Source organism: Photinus pyralis, unplaced genomic scaffold (genome assembly GCF_008802855.1).
Source record: "Photinus pyralis isolate 1611_PpyrPB1 unplaced genomic scaffold, Ppyr1.3 Ppyr1.4_LG4, whole genome shotgun sequence".
Taxonomy (NCBI): Eukaryota; Metazoa; Arthropoda; class Insecta; order Coleoptera; family Lampyridae; genus Photinus; species Photinus pyralis.
In genome coordinates this window covers 18,378,102-18,400,400 of record NW_022170511.1, presented here as the reverse complement: position 1 = coordinate 18,400,400, position 22,299 = coordinate 18,378,102, and the positions used below count along the sequence as shown (strand labels likewise).

Genomic DNA, 22,299 nt, shown 5'->3' with positions numbered 1-22,299 from the left:
CCTCAAAATGATCACTCAAATAGGCACCACATCTTTATGCAATGAAGTATCAACCTTCCCTTGGTTCATTATGTAATGACTTTTATTTTAGAAAACGTACTGAAAAGTTTCAAAAACTCTGTGATGTACCTAGAGTAAATACAATCTCTATGGATGTACCCAAGCTGATGACAGTTCCCGCGCTCACAAAAGCGGGAAAAAGACTATACTATGGTACTACGTAGTACCGTTGAGTGAAATGATTTCGTTATTAAATGATAGTAGTTGTGAAAAACCAGGTTGCATCAAGCTCGGGAGGAACGCAAATAATGCAATTTTTTTGCAAAGCGAAACCGCTTGCGAGTTCCGAGCACACATAAAAGTGCTCAAGCGGTTTATCGCCAGCGCTCGGCCAAAGAGCTCGGGAGTGGAAAAACGCTCGCGAGCGGCGCTTTATCCTACGTCGCTTGAGGGCGGTTAAAAGCGCTCACGAGCACTAAAACTAGGGAACTGGGGAGCGAAAAAAACACGCTTGAGCGGAAAAACCGCTCGGGGGCAGAAAAAAAGCGCTCCAGCGTCGGGCACTTTAAGTAAACGCTCGAATATCGAGCACCAAGCGACCGCGCCGCTTTTTCCGCTTGGAGCGCTATTTCGAGCGAAACGCTCGCGAGCAGTAGTCAGCTATTTCTTATAGCGATAATTCCATAGTGCTAATGTGAGACCGGGACAATAAACAAACAATGTTAAACAATTTTAAGCAACCCACGGAATTGTATGTATTGATATACGAAATACATTGCAAACTTCAAATCAAAAATTCAAGGTTAATTTACGAATGAAATACATGAAGTATTTGGTATCGCCGATTGTGTAGTTTTTTCTCTATCGAGTGACATAAAAATTCAATATGGCGTCCATACAAAAATAAATGAACGCCAGGTCGCCAGCGTAATCTCGAATCTCGCCAGAACTTCGCTATTTTAATAATAATAATAATCTTTATTGTTGTTAAGACAAAAAACATTTTTTTGTTTACAAACGTCAGTTTAGAAAAGGATAAAAAACAAGGGACAAATACATTTAATGACTAACTTACATTGAAATCGGATGAAGACCATTGACAATTCAAAAATTCGTTAATGTCGTAAAAACTTTGTTTTTTTTTAAATGTTTTAATTTTATTTTTGAAAATTTTGGATGGTAGCCTTATTACTACGTCGCTAGGTAATTTGTTTAAAAAGCGAGGACTGTAATAATTAGCACCATATCTACTACATTGCAATCTCATATATTGATGCCTCACCAGTTCACCACCCCTGGTACTGTAATTGTGGATTTGATTTTGTAGAGTATAGCAACGTGACTGTTGCTTAGCATGCAATAAACAAGCAAATATGTACGGACATGGTAACGTGAGTGTGAGTATACCCAAAGGGCTGAATTTACTCCTGATATCTGCTCTATAAGGAGTACCTGTAATAGCGCGAAGAGCCCGGCGTTGAAAGCCAAATAATCGTTTCGAATGATGAGAGTGTCCCCAACAAAAAATTGCATAGTTAATGTGAGAGTGTATTAGACCATAGTAAGCTAAAACCAGCGTTTTCACGCTTACCTGTCCATACAGCCTCCGCATAACGTATATGTTACGGTTAATCTTAGAGGAAACGTAATCAACATTTTTTTAACAACAACATTTATTTAATTTGGGATCTAAATAGACACCCAGGAATTTCACCGCTTCAACACCGTTTGCATTTTCTATCTTATGCGAAAAAATTAAAGTTTGAGTTTTTTGCATATTCATATAGGTATAACTCGTTTGCATGGAACAAATCTACAATTTTGTAAAATGTAAAGCTACAATAAGAAACTTTGAAACGGAAAATTTTTCTCACTTAGGCGTTGCAATTTGAAAAAGAGTACCACAGATTTAAATATAGATACTATAAATCTGTGGTAGTACTGTACAGTATAGGTACGTCCGTATATGAAAAACAGGAAAAACTACTAAACGCTCTGTAAAATATACTTTTGTGATCGTGAATTTTTACAATATTCCAATAGTACCTATTTCAATATTACAATTTAAATTTAGTAATTTTGTGTAAGCTGTGTTCATATTGGTCTAAGAATTTTTAAGGCATATTTCCACCTTATAATTAGTACATGATTGAATTTTCAGCTCAGAACCAAATCGTGGATAGTTAAAATAATTCAGTATTTCACTTATAACCTTTTTTTTTTTATCGAAAAAATAAAATTTTTGATTGACCTTCGCTAATGTCATATTTATTAAAAATTTTAAACGGCACCCCCCTAAACAAATTATACCTCTGGGTAGCCATAACTACAAATTTTACACTGAACCTAAGTGTACCATGATAAAACAAAAGATGTTCAATTCTCACAATTAACAGTAAAGTGTCGGCAGTCGGCAGGGCCGTACCCAGAGGTTTGTTGCTATCAGGGCCTTGATTGTTATAGCCAGGGCCAATTTTTTCAAAAGTTAAAGTTTAAGTTCAAGGTCATTGATTAATTATTTCATTGCTTTTAAGAAATTATCAGCCAACAGACAATGCAGCAGTAATAAAAATGTATTATGGCTTGAATTGGATATCACAAGGTTAAGATATTTTAACCGCTTATCCGTGATCGGTTATAATTCCGTATACCTCAAGAGTGGATTGTGGAAGGAGGGTACTTACAAAGACAAAATGAATGTTTTAAAGAAAATGCGCTTTATCTGCACAAGAGTATTGCACAATTTATCCTTGTTTAGAATCACATCGCTATTTTCCTGCCAAGGCGAAAATTTTATCTGCCAGGGCCCAGGGCGGCGCCCTGATTCGCCCCCCTCTGGCTACGGCCCTACGGCAGTGTATGATTGTTTTTTAATCAACGTTGCAAAAATGTTCCAAACTCAAGCAGGAATTGTTGATATGATGTTTATTCTTGGAGACCATTACTGGAATTGTTTGCTGGTGTCACGAGTGTACGCTGGGAGATATCCTGGCAGCACACATTCAGGTCCACGCGTGTTTCAACAGGTTGTTACATGCTTCTTGTGGATCCGAATTAGATGACGAAATAAACTGCGCGTTGTTTTGATAAATTTAATATTGAAAAAACCTAAAATATATATATTGGGATAACGAAAAGCAACCAAAACTACTCCCTTACCTAACACCAGCTTATCTACTTCAAAATAACAAATTATTTCTTATAGAAAATGCCTAATGGCTGGTAAGCTTTCAACGTTAAAATTAATCTAATCCTTTAACGCAAAGACACTATTCGCAAAGTCGAACAATCGAATAACCTGCGCAATAAATAAAATGTCCCAACTCTCAAATTAAAATTTAATTCTGTATTTGTAAAATTCATAGTTCTGTCACAAGGTGTTGGATAGATTTACGGCTACTGGGAGTGTAAAACGATCAAGGAGAGTTAAACAGACGCCGGTTTTGGCGGAAGATCATGAATTGCTAGTTCTTGGGGCAGCATGTTCACAATCGCCATATTAGTGTGCGTGAAATTAGTACTCCCAGTAGTTATAAATTTATCCAACACCTTTTGAAACGCATGTGGATCTGGATATGTTCTGCCAGCAAACAATTCCGGTAACAGTCTCCAAGGATAAACACCATATTAATCAGTTCATACACTGCCGACACTGTTAGGTCGTATAACATGTTACATGAAAAAATAATTACTTTTCCAGTACATTCCAAATCAGTAATAAAATATGGGGTGTTCCATTTAAAAAAATGCATGTTTGATACGCCACTGGAATACAGCACGCCCCTGTTGATCAAAAATATTTTAGCAAATTTTTTCTGCATCTTTTGGTAAAGGAGTTATGATCCGAGGGATCTTAGGTGCTACACCCTGTATTTGCATATTACTCATCATTTACAATTGTGATACTCGGCAACACCCACAAGTGGGTTTTGAAACATTTTTTGAGGCCTATTTATTGTACTTGTACATATCTTCTAATGCTAATCATCAGCCCCATACCTCATCATTTACAATTAATTTGTGTTTTCTAATGTAACTGTTTTCTTTCGTTTTTAGCACTTTTTCTAAAAATTAACCATTGACAACCAGTTTCTCCACCTATCCGAGACTGTAGCTAATTCTTCAGCTTATAAGATATCGGCTTCACTTTTTTGTGTTTGGTAAATTGCTCTTGCACCAGAGTGAACAAATTCTAACCAATCGTTTCATCTTAGTCCGGCAAGATCACAAATGTTTTCCGAAAATACTACATCACTTGCCAATTTCCCTATTTGCAAAGATATTTTCGTGAAACTTTAGCTACACCTAATAATAGTAGTGCACATGTCCTGTTGTCAACAATTTATGTTCGAAAGAACCAAACCTTCATTACTACCACAAGTTGCCCAGTGGGCCATTTTATATTTCTTATAAAAAATATGTCTTACAAATATTTTAATACACACACAAATTGTTAATACAATATTACTCTGTAAGAATACTTAAGAAAACATTTTTATTTCGCAGCACTGGTTTACTTCTTTACCGTTCACAGCCTATACTTCTTCAATTGATCTCAAAATCAAACACAAAAATAAATAAATTTGACAAATAGTCATTTATTTGCTTGCTTCATTCGAGAAAAAAACTGAAACAGTTGATTTAAATATTTACATCATTTTACAAGAAATACTTACATCCTTCATGCTTTTCACGCCATCTGCAAATACGCAAGTTTGCAGAGACCTCTTAATCCAATTTGGGAGTGAATTTTTTGTTCCCAACCTATCATACCTGTCATCCAGCAAAAGTACACAAGCATAATCATCTTTATGTCTGACTGCTCTTCCAATGCACTGGTTTACGGATTTCATACAAATCGCTTCATAAAATTGTTGTCCCGAGCCTGCTCCCTGAATCAAAAGAAAAGATTTCAAAAAACTATAATCGATTATTGAAAGACACTTCTACCTCTGTCTTATCCAAATAGACCATTTTCTCTTTTAGTTCGGGCGAGTAAATGTTTGCATACGGAAGCCCGACAACTACGACGCATCTGCCAAGATCATCACTAAAATTTAAGCCTTCGCTGAGCTTTCCCCCTAGCAAAGTTTTAAATAGAAATTTAGGCTAGAGCTGAATGTGTTCTCATACCAACAACACTAAATAATATGGCCCCTGTGCTGTTGGGTTTGCGAATCGCGCACGCATAGGCATTGAGCACAGAATCAACAGATCCAGTATTTTGTGGCTCTCTGAAAACTGGTTTTCCAAATCTCACATCCTGCAATTGCTGATACACCCATGCTTCGTATTTGTAAGAGGGAAAAAATACAACAATTCCCCCTTTAACGGTACTTGATATCTCCAGAAGTGTTTGTTTTATACAATTACCCTGAAATAAGACAACTGAACCAAATGAATTATCAAAAATGTTGTAATCTAACCATAGAAAAGCGATTTTCAAAGTTAAAGAGCATCCTCTCCCCTTGTAACCCCTTCGTTACCACCAATGGCAAAATGTTTTCAGGGGGGATAATGTGATCACAGGAAAATTCGACAATTCTGTCATTTGTTGCGCCAGCTGCCACAAACAATCTGTTTCTAAACTCCGAGATTGGTTTCATTGTTCCACCTGCAACTATTACCTGCAACAATGGACCCAAATGAAAATGCACAAATGTACGACAGTAAACGAACCGCTCTCGCATCCCTCACAATTTCTTTAAATTGCTCCGCCGGGTTTAACAATAAAAATTGCACTTTGCACTGGTCGCCCTTATGAACAATAATGCGGCCGTCTTCGTACGTGCACGTTAATGCTTCCAAAAATGATAAGAATGCTAGAAATGGATTTCCTACGGCTACGGTTGATTTGGCAGGAGTTAGGGTTACTTCTTCTGTAGAGACGACGTTGCTGCCTGAAGTCTTGTTTTCAATGCTGTCAAGAAAATCTTTCATTTTTGCTCTTGCATTTTTTTGCTCTTTGTTTGGAGGAGCTACTGAATCTATAGGATACATGCTGCTGTAGTTTTGTAGCTGCAAAACAGTGTAAAAATTAAATATTGATATGTATAAAGTAGCTTGATATCATATTAGTAAGTGAGCGTCATAAGCTTGCAGTAGGTATTTAATACCAGTCAGCAGGTATGCAACTCCCAACACAAAGATTTAAATCAATAGATCAATTTTAGTAAATGAACTTGAAAAATTGGGGCACAAGCTCAACGATGGCGGATCTAATATCTGATCAGGGATATGATAAACGCAGAGCATTGGATATGCATCAAGTTCTCTCATTTCATATCAAAAATTCTTTACCATCCGCACGTTAGTAAGGGAGGTTTGCATTGGGGTAAAAAATGACGGAAATACACGTTTTGAAGCACCAGGAATCAAACAAAACCTCGATGATTTCGGTCTCATTTCCGGCTAAACGCTTGAATCAAATACAGCCAAATTGGGTACACAGACAAGTATTCTTAAACATAAAAGGAAGAGCCGGGAAGCTTTTGGACAGAACGCGCATGCGCAAGTGTGCGAGCCTTTGAACTAAGAGAATTTTACTATTGTACATTTAAGTTGTACACTGAAAGGTGCGATCAATCCGAATTGGAGTGCCATATTCCGAAACACTGTCCATCCATTGTGAACAAAAATTCATTGGAGTTTGAAAATGACATTGGCTTGAGCATTAAAACAACAAATTAATGCAGACAGAAGAAGATCTATGAAAGAAATACAAACCACAGTATAATTGAAAACCAAAGCGGTCATAGATACAGAAATTACAGCCACAAATGCAACTTGAATTTTCTCAATCTACAACACAAGCAATCAAAATTTTTTTTAAAGTTTTTTATCAATTATTCAAAAACCTTTCAGCCGATTTAAATAAAATTGGGTAGGTTTATTTGTCGTCATAAGGGCCTTTGAATAATTGATAAAAAATCGATTATTTTTTTAAAAAACATTTACACCCTGCATCTAAAAAATGAAGCAAATTAGGACATACGATTATATGAAAAAAGATTCTAATTTTTTGCTAGTAAATACGCCCTTAAAATCTTGAATCATCCTGTATAGCATCACTCAATTTTGAAGTATGCAGCATGCCGTGTCCTCTAGTGTCAAAACTATGAACTATGATCATTCAAGTTCCGTGAACAATCAGATTTGTGAATTTACGAAATGCAAATACAGTTTTTGGTGGCCGGTTCTTTTCCTAGTCAACAATGCATGCGCAACTGGACAAAGGACACACTTGTCATTTCCAATAAAAAGAGAACTGGTTATTGTTTCACACGGGGGTAAGATCCCTCCTCCCCCCCATTTCCTCATATTACTATGTAATAATGCGCTTCTGAAACTTCGCACCGTTACAGTTTTTGAGATATATTGCAAAACATCGGGGGGGGGGGGGGGGGTTAATGCAGACAATTGCCAAAATTGTGTAGTTTTGGATGCTGATAGATAATCCGATGCAATATTTTGAAACAAAAATTCGTTTCGTAGATAATTGGAAAAAATCGCCATTTTTAAAAAGTTCAAATATTTTAGTAACAAAAAGAGCTAAGTTTCAAATAAAAGTTGCAAGATTGGATGGGATAAACTCAATGGAGGTAAAAAATTTTTTTTCAAATGACAGTTTTCGAGGACATCGACTTTCTTATTTTAAATGGACACCATATTGGATTTTCACGTCACTCGATACACACAAAAATTACAAAACCAGTGATACTAAACACTTAGTATTTCATTTGGGAATCAACCTTGCATTTTTGCCTCAAAGTTTAAAATGTATTTCTTATGGAAATAATTCCATGGCTGATTGTGATTGAAACCACAGTGGTTCCTTTATTGTCTCGCATAGCCACAATCGACACAGCCATGGAATTATTGCCATAAAAATACATTGTAAACTTCGAGGCAAAAATGCACGGTTGATTTCCAAATGAAATACTAAGTGTTTAAGTATCACTGGTTTTCTAAAAATCCAAAAATCCAAGATAGCGTTCATTTAAAATAAGGAAATTGCTGTCAATATCTCGAAAACCGCCATTTTGCAAAATTGTTGCCTACATCCATTGAATTTATCCCATCAAATCTTGCAACTTTTTTCGATAGCTCTCTTTGTTAGGCACTATTAAACTGTTTAAAAATTTCCACTTTTGGTCCAATTATCTAAACGATGTATTTTTTTCAAAATACCGCATCAGAATATCCATTAGCATCAAAAACTACACAACTTTTCCAAATTTAACCGAATCTGTAAGTATAATAATAACAAAGATAGCCATGTTATCCTACTCAGTTTAAGACACACTGTATTAAGTAGAATTTTTTATGATGAATACGATATATGGCACACACACACACAAAAAAGTTGGAGCCTATTGGTTGCAAGGGGGGGGGGGGGGGGGGTGCACACGCGTACGATGTACATATTGAACAAATTTCGTGAAAAATCGGAAATTTGTCCCGATAGGTATTCTCGCACGATTTGAGCGTTGTGCGCGAGTGCACCATCCTGTTAAACCAACAGTTTCCATCTTTTGTTTTTTTTTGTGTGCCGTATATTGTTGCATTCGTAATAAACAAATCTACTCAATAAAGTATGTATGTACGCAGTCTTGTACAGCTCAAAAGGTGGCAATGAGAAAGTGTTCTTTATTTATTTCTATCTGTTCAAAATAACATCAGAAAAAAATAACAAAGAAATCGGTTAATTTAGGTTTTCCTGATATATCTTCGCAAGTAGATATTCGGAATTTTTTTGTTTTCATTAAATCATTATAATAACTCTTTAATTGCACAGCTTTTCTCTAATTTGACTATAGTATCTTCTATGGTTTCGGACATCGCCATAATAGGCATAATTATCTTGGGCACTGTACATGTCACTTTGAAGATAAGCTCTGAAAGTTTTATTTTTAATATAGAATATCGTTGATCCTCAAAATGACATATTATGCAGTCTGTTTCCGAATAAGCACCTTACTTTTTTAGACACACTATGTGCACCAATTTCAAAAACATTTGGCAGTAATGTTTCAGAACAATCTCTGCAACCATGGGGGCTAGAGACCGACAGTACCTACTGGAATTAAATAAATGACGATCTATTATTACAAACCCTTAATTTTTTGTTTTACTGTAAATTCAAACTGTCGTTAATATGAATAAATCACCCCGTATTATACTTAGTATGCACTTTAACCTGAATGAGTATCTGAAAGGAGGGTTGATGGAGATGATTAGGTATATTATAAAATAATCGATATCACAAAATTAAATCCCGTAGATGTATAGTAAATTGTAATAATAATGTTGCATTTTTAAAAGCTTCAATTTGGCCCCCCGCGAGTGGCGCAAAATGTGAATCAAATGACGCATTTTAGCTACAGACATAAGTTGACATCAACATATATACCTACTGAACTGCTTGATTTGGGGGGGGGGGGGCACCTTTGCCTCAGGAGTGTCACCATACGCTAGAGTCAATGTTAAAGGCAACTAAAAAGCCAATACAATGGCCTGATCTCCCAGTCCCACAATGCTGGTATTGTTCTTTCAGGTTATTAAGTTTAGTCCTACTTACACGGCACATACATTTCTTAAAGCACTACACAGATTATTGGACCAATTCTCCATCAACATTTTTCCTTCCTGTGTGGACATTTTAGTAGTTATGAGTATTGCACTCTTAATATCAAACTTTAAACATTTTCTAATAGATTCTATATAATGTTCTAAATTCTTTAACGCTTTGAGGTAGTCCATTTAAAAAAGATACATTGAGGAATTGTTCAGCATTTACACATATACCGCTTCACAGCCAACATGAAAAAAAGCTTGTGGCTTGTTACGTTAAAATCTCAGTTTATTAATCAAAGTTGTGCATCAAATTTATTTATAACAACATAAATAAAACGGCAACCGGTAAAAAGATTAACGACAATTAATTCGTGGTTTTATTGGCTGTCAAAACCCTAAGTTATAAGGGTAATTTTGGACATTTCCATACTATGGAACATTGGTAATTTGTCCCATAGATAAACAAAATTAGAACTCATTTGTGAGAAACCTGAAAAATGGTTGTGCCGATTTTAATTTTGTCATCATTTTGCGAGTTTAAAATTAAAACACATTTTCCAGGATGCTCTCTGTCTTACAAGTTTTGTATACATTTTATTATTTTAAAATTTAAAATCACTGTCCATAGAATAAATTTTATATCTCATATTGCATATTGCAAAAACAAATGTAAATTTGTAAGAATTTTTTCAGTTTAATTTCATACATGTCATGACGGATTAACTGAACTTCGCTGGTGAAGATTAAGGTTTGATTGGGGGCCTCGAAAAGTGAAACAGTTAAAAGTGGAACTGTATGTGCCTGAAAGCATAAGCATAGTTCGTACTAATTTTAGGAAGTGAAGGTATCTTCAAGAGAATTAAGATAGTTGGAAAATTGAAATTTTCAAGGCATTTGGGGCAACATATTATGTACCCCTTACAAGTCTTACAGAAGGTTACACTTCCTCATAATTATCTACCACCACTTACCTTATGTGCGATTTTACTTGTGCGACAAAATTTCAATAACTTAAACATATTGTAGTTGTCGATTTCAGCCGATAAAACAAATGCTTCCACAGTGTAAACCGCAGATTTTGATTGGTTCTCAATTTTCGTATCTAAAAAATTATCTCACATCAAGACACAAAAGGTGTAATTATCTTCACCTAATAAACTTATTATGCCAGAGACAACGAATAGTATTTGATTGATACAAAGTAAATTCTGTGCAGAAAACCTCTTCGAATATCGCTGTTTATAGGCGCGAAGCCTTCCGCGGGCGTCCTGCAACTGTTGCAGGCTGATTTCGGAACTGTACATTTGTGCTAGAGCATCTAATAGATTATGCGCTTCGTCCACTATAACTACGTTATTCTTCAACTTAAGTCCTAAAATGGTAACGGATGCTGCAAAATTCACGCAAATCCCCTTACCAATCGATTCCCTTGTATTTTTGTGCAGAAGTGTATTGTACGGTACCAATACCACATGGGCATCTTCAGCCGCCTTACGACTCGCATAATACGGACATGCGTTGAGTTGTTTTCCAATTTTCACCAGATCTTCTACATCACAAACAGAGGTTAGTGCAGAATCTCGCAAATCGTCGATATTTTGCTGTTTATTGTAAGGGCACTGTCCCGATGACATTCCTTTCGCTCGTTTCAAAACCTTTCCATCAGAATCGACCTTGTTTGCTTTTGACTTTTTTTGCATATCTAAACATCTAAAATGTTAGGTGAATACTAGCAGATTATGTTACACAAAACGTACCTTTCGTTTATTAACGCAATATTTTTCAATTTCGAAACAAGTGGGTTAATACAATAGTTTTGACGCGAGGAGAGCGAGACCGCACGAGTGTTGACGCCAAAGGGTGACTTCAAAATTTCGCCGACCATCTGAGATAGTTGCGAATGTGTTCTGCTACAAATTAGGATCTGTAATCATTTATAATAACAGTGCAATTTCAAGTAGATATATCAAATATTTAATACTATTATGAACAAACACACAGGGTGTCAATTTTAAAACTTGCTGTCGGCCATATTTTCCAAATTAAAGAAGAAATCGCGCAAAACCGTTTCGAGGGTATCGAGCTGGAACCAGAATGACGTTATGAGTGAGAACCCCCCCCCCTTAACCCCCGACCCCCCGCTTCAAAAATCCCAAATGACAAACCCATACTTGTGACATATCGTTGGAAAGCTACTGAAAAATGCTATCCACCAATAAAGTCAATATTCATTAAGACAATTTAACAAAAATTTAATAATTAACAAAAAAAATGAAAATTAAGCCATGCCTATGTTCAAGACTTGGTCGGTAAATTCGAAGAAACGGGACCTGTTATCAATAAAAAAAGAAAGCAATCAAGATTGCTTAATGAAGCAACTCAGGTGTAAGTTCTTGGTCAATTTGCCATAAATGCCTCAATGTCAACATTTAGTTTTTTTTTAATTATTAAATTTTTGTTAAATTGTCTTAATGAATATTGACCTTATTTGACATTGATTTATTTATTATATATTTATATTATTTATTTTATGACACTGGAAAGCATCTTTCAGTAGCTTTCCAACGATGTGTCACAAGTATGGGGTTGCCATTTAGGATTTTTGAAGAGGGGGGGGAGGGCTGGGGGCTAGGCTGGGGGGTTAAGGGGGTGGGGGTTGTCACTCATAACGTCATTCGAGTTCCCCCTCGATAGTCCTGAAACAGTGTTGCGCAATATCCTCTTTAGTTTAGAAAATATGGCCGACTGCAAATTTTAAAATTGACAGCCTGTATACCCTGTGTCCCAGGTTGAACACACTATCTGCAAACAGAATTAATGTATTTTTTCCAGTAGTACGTTGAATGCTGATTTCAAAGGCCTTGTGAATCCTTCACGAAAAAATACATTACTGTTTCCCTATGGTGCGTTCTACCTGGGACACACTGTATACATAGGTACCATACATACACTGTGTTCAAGATAAGGATGTCTATCATGGAGATCTCCGAAACTATAAAGGCCGATTCTCACTTTCGTGCAAAGAACCGGCCCGGCAACGGCACGGCACATACTCGGCACGGGCAAAGTTTTTTGAGTTCAATTCACACTGCGACACGCTTGCCGCAGGTAAGCAGTTTCTACGTGAGTTTCAACTGTGGAAATGTTCGAAACTTCCACGTTAATTAAAATAGGTCTAATATTAGATGATTAAGAACAAGAAAGTACATATTGCAGGAAAATAAAAATACGTTTTTGTGTATATAAAATGCATAAGAAGTATCTTTTATGACCGAAATCATTCTTTCGGACACATTCAATCAGCATCTCATCTTGTTCCGCTGAAAAAGTGTTCCTTTGCTGACCCTTCAACCTTTCTTGTACTATGAAAACTGAACTAAAGTCGGTGACCTGCACAGATTGTATTCACACTTGTCGGAACGTGCACGGTACATGCCCGGCAAATATTGTTTCAGAAGAACACCGTGTGCAAAGGCCGTAGCTTGCCGAGTCGTTGCTCGCATAGTGTGAATTACACCCCAAAAAATTCATAAGATTCAATAATATAGATATTTTGCTGAGTCGATGCCTTGCCTGTGCCGAGTACGTGCCTTGCACGAAAGTGAGAATCGACCTTAATAATATGACGATGGTCAAATTAGAGAAAAGATGTGCAATTTAAAGACTAGTAAATTCCAATTACTTCTGAAGATATGCCAGAAAAACCAAAATTTTACCAATTTCGTTTTTATTTTTTTCTAATGTTATTTGAATAGATACAAAAAAAAAACATTTGCTCATTGGCACATTTTGAATTATATTTTTTTATATAGCAGTACAAAAAGTACATACTGTATTAAATAGCAGTTTTTATTACAAATACAATGATGTATGGCACATAAAAAAAACAAAAGTTGGAAACTGTGGGTTTCAACAGGATCATGCCCCGGTGCACAACGCCCTAATCGTGTGAGAATACCTATCGGAGATTTTTCCTCAACAGGAAAAATTTCTCCAATAGGTAATACAGTAGACGCAAGAATGGAAAGTCATCTGAATGCCAGGTCTAATGTTATTCGACAGTGGAATGAAAAGGATCGCTTGTACTGGTTTCTTTTTCAAGTGAATAGAAAAATTTTAAGGTGATAAATCCATTGGAATCACATGGCCTAAAATTTTTTTTATGCCATTGTACATTTTTTCCCAGAGGGCCATACGAAACCAGTCAGTCAGGCTTCATATACTAGCTATGTGCGCTGTGATTTTCTTTACTAAAGGCATCTATGGTTAAAATTTCAAAGAAATATCTCCATAACAAAAAGTTGGCGTTGCGCAGTTCGCGCATGAGCATATTTAATTTCTGCTATAGCTATAGGTATGCGATGTTTGTTTTTACTAGAAGCGTTTATGGTTAAACTTTAGAGAGAGATTTTCATAAGTAAAAACTAAAAAAGTTGGCATGCGTGGATTTGATTTTTACTATGTGCGATATTGCTTTTCCTAATGACATTTGTAGTTTCCAATTTTTACTACATGTGATATGTTTTTCTTTACTAGAAGCATCTATGGTTAAAATGTCAAAGAAATATCTTGATAAATAAAGAAGTAGGCACTGCCTGCGCATGCGCACATCTAATTTTTGCAATATCAGTTATGTTTACCTTTAACAAAAGCATCTCTGATTAAAATTTCAAAAAGATATCTCGATAAATAACAGTTGATATTGCGCTTCCTGCGCATGTACGCATTAATCTGATGTTAACAATATGGGATACGTTTGCTCACACTAAAAGCAACTTTGGTTAAAATTTCAAAGAAATATTTCCATAAATAAGAAAGTTGCCATTGTGCAGTCTGCGCATGCGCACGTGATTTTTACTGTATGCCTTCACTAGAAATATCTGTAGTAAAAATTTCAACAAAATATATTAATAAATAAGACAGTTGACATTGCGCATGCGCACATTAATCTGATGTTAACAATATGCGATACGTTTGCTTACACTAAAAGCATCTGTGGGTATTCAAAAAATACCTCCATAAATAAGAAAGTTGCCATTGCGCAGTCTGCGAACGCGCACAACTGATTTTTACTATATGCGATATATTTGCCTTCGCCAGAAGTATCTGTAGTTAAAATTTCAACAAAATATATTAATAAATAAACTAAACAAATATAGAAAACGAGCTCCTAGGTATGGATATAACATGTGCAACACCAAATTTTAAACCTGATGTTAGTATTGCTTTTATTTAAAGTGTATATGTATATGTTGGCACTGCGCATCCCCAAAATCAAATTTTGAAACTGGCGTTATATTTGCTTTGATTCCAAGTGGCTATGTATCAAATTTCATTTAAATACCTTCATAAATAAAAAAGTTTGCAATTTGGTTTATAAATGGTAGAGATGCGAAAAGGGCACTGTGAAAGTTGATCGATTAGGCTCAATTTTTGGAATTGCGTTTTATATGGCTAAAGCTATACGCATATTGAATTTCATGCAATTCGGTTCATAACACACGGATATGTCAAAGGGGCCTTGTTAAGTGTACACTAAAATCCATGGTAAAATATGAAATGTGCCAACAATGTATTTTGAACTAAGTGAAGTGAGTAACAGTAAGATGAAATGAAAAAAAAATGGCGTAGTTAATAAAAATTGTTCGTTGTATTATTTTTATTAAAAGGTCTTCCTTATTTTTTGGGATACATTGCCAATTCACGAACTCCGATCTACAAATTTGATAAAGAATCCATCTACTAAATTTTATCGTAATCGGTCCATTCGATATCAAGATATCGTGCTAATGGACGGACAGACGGACAGACACCGCAAAATTATAAACTCGCTAGGAGCTCGTTAATAAGGGAGTTGACATTGCGCAGTTTAATTGTCAAAATTTTCCTTAGCTCGGGTGCTAGAGCTATAAGCTACCGAATGCAAAAAGAACGAACTTAATATTTTGAATAGGAGTAGTTAAGGCTCGAGTTAAGGCCTCGGACAGACGGACGGACAGAGAAAGTGGCTGCCATAGCGCACCCAACTTCAATGGAAAATGCGCTAAAAAGGTTTTCGCCTTACGGCAAGTAACTTTAATGCATTTTCCATGAATTAACCATTTATGTGTACAAAGGAAAATAAGTTATGCCATAAATACTCTTATAAATAAGAAACTTGGGCACACCTGATGTTTAAAATATGCGATATGTTTGCCTTTACTACAAGAATCTTTGATTAAAATTTCAAAAAATATCTCTATAAATAAAAAAGTTGACATTACGCAGTGCGCCCGTCTCTTTTTGACAATATGCGATGTGTTTGTGTTTACTAGAAGCATCTGTGTTTAATATTTCAAAAAAATATCTCCATAAATAAGCAAGTTGGCATTGCGCAGTGTGCGCATGCACACAACTGATTTTTAGAATACGCAATATGTGTACTAGCAGCATTACTTAAGCCAGTGTGGCCATATAGTCGTTTTAGTTTCTATTGTATTTGGGAGATCGGCCACGTTTTAACCAAATACACTGGATTAGTAGAAATTAACCTGGAAACCATGGTGAAGAAGTCCTGCTGGAACCAATCATGATGATATTGTAACCATACCAATTCGGTTATCCGGTTGAGCTGAGTGGTTTAACCGAATGGTAATGATATTATTGCCACATTATGAATTGAATTCACCACTTGGTTTCCAGGTTAATTTCTACCAATCCGGTGTAATTTAGTTAAAACATAGCGGATCTCCTAAATACCAACAGAAAAAACCACTGTAGGTATATGACCACACTGTAGATTCAACATGATGATTACGCCCCCTAGCGGTCAAACTGGAAATAATTTCCAAAACTTTCTTTTGACCTATTTACTTACAAAAAATGTTATCACCTGTCTTTTAACGAATAAGTGCCTTAATTGGTCACCATACACATTTGGAAAAAAAAACTAAAACTAATAATTCAAAATTCCAGTGGTTACTAAAACTAGTGAGCCGAATAGATTAAAAAAAATTAATAAAAACTGTGGCACCTCATTTAAATTAATGCAGTGAGTAAAAGCTAAGGTGCTAAAATTTTTTCTTGGTTTCTTGACTACATAGCTACAAATTGCAGGAAAGTGTGAACCTCGGTAATAAATACATAAATCAATCACCCACCTGCCCACCACTTTAGGAAAACACTAAAAATTAATAAAAACATGCTCTCCAATGGACAATATTGCTTTTGGACTTGTAGTGTAGGTTTCAAAACCATACCAAAGTAAGCAAATCATAGCATATTTTACAACCAAAAAAACAAAACTAATATTTACATGAGCATTTACATCACCAAATGAAACCCTCTATAATCTGTTCACCCAACAGATGCAGTTAAGCCACTCCCACTAATTTTGGCCAATGTAATAACAGAACCATTTCACAGTCACAAAGTTATAAAAAGCGGGAAATTTAAAATCGCATGTCACATTGTATGGCTAAGTTATAAAGTGTTATGTTTTGAATATTGACCTTTAAACACACAGCAGTACATAGTTTCAAATTGTTTGTTAAGTTCAAAAGGGTTAGTTTGCTCGTATACATGAAATTAACGGCAAATTCAGGCAAGGCAAATACAAAACGCAATGACAGGTTTGACGTTAAGGATTTTCAATTTAGATACGGAAATTATAATTGGAAGCAAATAGTTGCTTGTTATAGGGTTTGAAAATTCGGCCAATTAAAAATGTTCATTTAAATTTGCCGGGAATTTTTTGGAAGGAGCTTAACTGCATCTGTTGGGAGAACAGATAATAGTGCAAAACATACAAGAGCCATAATTACCTTCACTGGCTCATATTTATTACAATCAGATTCATCACTTGACTCCTCATCACTCTCTACGACAGCATCCTCCAACAAAAGATCATCATCTTCCAATTTTTCTGTGATTTTCTCATCATCTACCACACTTTCACTTAACTTCTCAAATTTGGATGGGGCAGAAGACGCCTTTTTACTGCACAATTTCGCAATTCGTCTATCATAGTCTGCGATACTATTTTGTTGCAATTTTAACTTATTAAGCTTATAATTCAATTCAATTTCCTCCGTTTGCGTTTTAATCCAGTCATTATTCTTGTCCGCATCCAGCTTTGATTTCGCTTCCTCAATCGTCTGAATTTGTAATTCCAGCTCATTACGTTCGCGTTCATTGTGATCCCTCAACCAGTGTAGAGCACCGCAAATTATGCTCAATGACTTCCCCTTAAAATAAAGAGAATTAGAGGCGAATTTTGAATTTAACAAGTGTACGTACTGTACCGGTGGGGCTTTCAAAAATGCCCAATTGTTTGCGTTCGAGAACCTCATACAATTGTCTCATAAATTCATGCTGAATTGAGTACGGTGTGAAAGGAAATTCAAAACATTCCGGTACACCTAAAAATCGTGTTATGCAAATTAGTTGAATCTAATTATACACTTCCTTGAGATTTAAATTTGCACTACTGAAAGTGAAAGTTGACTGTCCTAACTTAGTATGAAAGTAGAAGTGGTCAGAAGAATGGTTAAGATTATTTTAATTGCATTTTTTACTTTACTTAACGGGCATTCAATTTGTCATGCTAAGGTCCTAATGACAAAATTGGTTTATTATAATAAATGTGACATTTGCAGATACATGTTCAAGTTTTGTACGAATCACTATGTCCAGATAGCATTAATTTCGTAATGCAACAACTCTATCCGATATGGAACGAGGTTGCTCCATATGTGAATATTGAATTTGTACCATTTGGTAAAAGCTCGGTAAGTCTTTGACTATTGTGACTGGCACAAATGTGAGTGTGTTATTATAGAGTATAAACGGTGGACAACACTTTATTTGCCAACACGGACCAAAAGAGTGCATGGGAAATAAAATACAATCTTGCGCTTTATCGCTAATACCAGAACAAAATGCACAAGTAGAATACGTAAACTGTTTTATGAGCACATTCAAAAAAGGCATTGATAATGACAATGAGCTAGGTCAGGGGGTAAGTAGAATAATTTTTTTTCTTTGGATTGAATGTAGTCGAATTACACTTCTAAAAGACGTACTTACCCAGCATATCGAGAAAAAATTACTTTTATTTAAGTGTAATCAATTTGTTTGTATGAAAGATAAAGAAATTCAAAACTGTTTACGATACACATATACATTAAAAGTGAGGTTAGAAGACATGTCACAAACAAAATTGGCGCGAGCCGGGAATGTAAACTGCACTGTTGCCAAGTCAAGAAGAAATAGCAAAAACCTTTAGTTTATTGAACTGCTTTTTAAAGTTGCCTATGCAAATACCTATCTGGTCAATGGACAAATAAATATATGCAATCCCATTCATTTACGCTTATAGTAATGTTATTCGGTCACTTAATTTTACAGACAATTTTTCATGAAAATCTGCATAGGAAATAATCTTAGAAAGTTTCTGACATCTTCTTCGGCACATATGTTTTTTTTTGCATTTACAAATTTTAAAAAAGGAGAGACATGAAGCAATGTTTCCGTTTCAAAAAAACTGTACCAAGTTTATCCTTTAAACATATATTATCCCTAGAAAAATCTAGAAGGCGTATGATATTTCAGAGAAAGGATGAGTCACAACCGGTTTCATTCCTTATCGACTTGACAGATCCGGATAGACAGAAATAAGGTACTGCAAAATTATTGACATCTTTCGGATTTTTCTAGTTCTTTGGATACTTATTCAGACTCCTTTCATTCTTCAGGTGTATACTTATATTGTAGTTCTTTACATTCTTAGAATTCTTTCGTTTCTTGGAATTATTCAGTAGCGTGAAACTCTGTAAATTCTTTAGTTTCTTTAGATTATTTTCTTTCTTTTTGTCAACATTTTTCCCGATTTTCCAGTTTCTCCATATTATACTTCCAACACTTTGAATTCCAAAGATCACTTGGATTTTCTTTAGTGTCTTTCTCTATTGTTGGGATTTGTAATAACCCAAGCATCAATTTCTGATTAATAAAAGATTATGGCAATACAAGAAAGTTGCCCACGCCTGTACAAAAGTTTCGCTTAAAAATTTGCACATATAAATTATCTAAATACCCCGTAGATACAACTTTCGCCAAACAAATAATAAAACTCACCTGGACGTCCAAACAGAATAATATTTATTAAGCTAAAAGAATTTTGTTAGAAATAAATGTTGTGTATTAAACCGCCAAAAGCTATCTATAATACATTCTGCCGCTTTCTGATTCTCGCTAGAGTTGAAAAGGCCGGCGTGGATTCACTTACGTACCGTCGTCTTTGTGAAATTTGAATTCCTGCATTTCCCGCGAAATCATTTCCAGTAGTGTAGCATGCGTTTTTCTCATTTTCAAAATTGCCGGGTATGTTAAATCACAAATTTATTCGGTTTTTCGCTTCTCCAGATTATTATTTTACCGGTGGTTTCAGATTCCTCCAAAATTTCAATTGATTTTAATTTTTCTTACGGTTCCTTCAGCATTTTCGGTTTTTTGAGAACCTTCTGATTATTCAGTTTCAAACCTCTTAATACCTTTCGAATTTTTCAGTTTTTCCCAATTCCTCCGATATTTCAGATTCTTATGATTCTTTAAATTCTTCCGTTTGTTCTAATTATTCAAACGTTTTGGATTCTTCATACCCTTTCATTTCATTGAATTCTTCAGGTTCTTCAATGTGTTGCCTTTATGATTGTTTAGGTTATAATTTCAATTCTTTAAATAAATCAGATTTTTCTTTTCTTTGTATTCTTCCGACGTCCAACGTAAATTCCTCAGAGCCTTGATATACAGTGATTCAATTTAATATAATACAGTCACTGTATTATAAATATTATTTATCACTCACATATATGCACAATTTGCCCGAACTATTTATTACTTCTGCATTGAAACTGGACCTGTCTAGAAACGCATTTCAGTCTAATACGGGAAACTCGAGTGTTGTCGAGTGCTTCCGAGTGTTCTTGAATGCTCTAAAACAAAACACGTCATATTTTCTGGACAGACTGCTTGGCAACCGCCTTCACTCTTTATCACCCATGGGCCATGGCTAATCTTTAATGGCGCCTCGCTGTAAAAGTAGCCACACACATACAGTTTTTTGTTCAAGGCAAAACTGTTCAATCTAGGCATTGTGGATTTCCTTTAAATGGGATCATAGACTGAGATTTTGCTTCAGTTCGTGACTCGTATATATAGTAATGGCATCTAGCGACGGTGCTGTTTGGGGGTAATTGGTTTGTTTTTGGTGAAAAAGCGCGCTAAAACTCGTGAAAAAAAGGTATTAAGTTAAGAGAAGTGTCTTGGCGAATTTATTATCAAGAGTCCCCCCTTTGATTAAAACCGTGCTAAAAAAATTACGGTAAATACCAAGCGGGGTACACATGCACCCCAATGTTTTTTTGTGTAAAGTAGTTGTTTTACTTGATACCGTCGTATATCAGAAACTAAATATGTTTTTGTTAAATAAAATCATGTATTTCGAATAAGTACCTATATGTTATTTATTAACAAAATAAACAGGTAAAATAAAAACAAGTAGGTATACATTTTTTTCACCGAAATAGCTTTTGTTTTGACATCACCAATGGATATATTTCTTACGGACGTCTCAATCGCCCTTTGTGAGTATAGTTATAAACTGAAATTGAAGTAGCACGTCAAAAATGGATTGCACATGTGCAACGCTATCTTTCATATTTGTGGCCGGATTTTTACAATTTTGACAAAAGTTGCATCTTACAAATAGGAAATTAATGCAAGTGGAAATGCGCTTTATGTCAATCGTTTACGATTACTTTTTAACTTGCTTTACTTAATTTCATCTCAGCTATGTTTCATAAACATATTTCCAATTTTGATTACAAAAGCTGAAATACATTGCTATTTTTTCAAGTAATTATAAAGATTTTTATATCTCCAAAACGGATTGTCGGAAGAGGGTAGGTACTCACAAAGGGCGATTGAGACGTCTGCAAGAAATATATCCATTGGTATGATGTCAAAACAAAAGCTATTTCGGTTAAAAAATGCGCTTTATCTGCACAAGAGTTGTGCACAATTATACTTGTTTATTCCGGTTGTGGTATTCCTCACACTATTTTCTATTCTTGTTTGACCATATACGACCGTGGTTTGGCCTGTTCAAACAAGTCTGCGCAGTTTTTCACAATTGTTTTTCGAATACGATTTTACGGACTATAGTCCACCGACAGCGACAGCCTGAAGTCTACACCACACACGGTGAGGAAAACCTCAAGGATTGGACTGCGTAGTCCAAACCTATGAGGGCAAACTGCACATGTGTGGCTACCTTAGGTTACTGGGCAGCTCACAAGCCAAATGGAAAAATTAAAATGACAGGGTTTTGACAAGCGTATAATCTTTGTACCATTTTGAAATAAAATTTCAGTTGAATGTTTATAATCTTTTTAAAATGGATTCGAATTTATTTACCTTACCTTTTGACGATAATGAAGACTACCAGAAAACCCTTTGCATCCTTTTTTTCATACTAATTGTGTTCTTTCTTAGTGCGCTGAAAGTCTGGGACTTCCTTGGGGATATGTAGCAAATTGCTATCATTCAACTCACGGAACAAGATTACAACTCGCCGCTGAGAAGGTAACATTGGCGACTCGTCCCAAATTTGTGCCGACCATCATTTATAACGGAGTAAACCTACAATTTTTTATTTTGAATTCGACACTTAATTGATTTGTT

General features: G+C 35.4%; 2 protein-coding genes across 2 annotated transcripts in view; one reads left to right on the top strand and one right to left on the bottom strand.

The window, feature by feature from the left end:
• Positions 1-4,419: 4,419 nt before the first annotated feature.
• Positions 4,420-18,778, bottom strand: LOC116168200 (ATP-dependent DNA helicase DDX11). Its single transcript, XM_031483893.1, has 13 exons — positions 18,643-18,778; positions 17,854-17,975; positions 17,379-17,801; positions 11,334-11,500; positions 10,994-11,286; positions 10,727-10,948; positions 10,548-10,678; positions 5,680-6,018; positions 5,427-5,627; positions 5,134-5,374; positions 4,951-5,081; positions 4,677-4,892; positions 4,420-4,627 (listed from the first exon to the last, which is right to left on the bottom strand). Exons 1-13 carry the CDS (start codon positions 18,647-18,649, stop codon positions 4,595-4,597), a joined length of 2,526 nt encoding a protein of 841 aa, XP_031339753.1. The 5' UTR covers positions 18,650-18,778; the 3' UTR covers positions 4,420-4,594.
• The window catches only part of LOC116168202, a 27,048-nt gene continuing 22,718 nt past the window's right edge, over positions 17,970-22,299 (top strand). The window contains exons 1-4 of the transcript XR_004144730.1: positions 17,970-18,165; positions 18,213-18,344; positions 18,395-18,574; positions 22,111-22,251. The gene's annotated coding sequence lies outside the window, so the exon portion shown is untranslated. The remainder of the gene's footprint in view (positions 18,166-18,212; positions 18,345-18,394; positions 18,575-22,110; positions 22,252-22,299) is intronic.

Excerpts from the sequence above, each read along its gene's own strand:
- LOC116168200 (XM_031483893.1), bottom strand. Across the intron at positions 17,802-17,853 it reads TTGAAAGCCCCACCGGTACA|GGGAAGTCATTGAGCATAAT; the intron begins GTACGTACACTT and ends CTTTATTTTAAG. Across the intron at positions 11,501-17,378 it reads ATAAATATGAGCCAGTGAAG|ATCCTAATTTGTAGCAGAAC; the intron begins GTAATTATGGCT and ends AAATGATTACAG.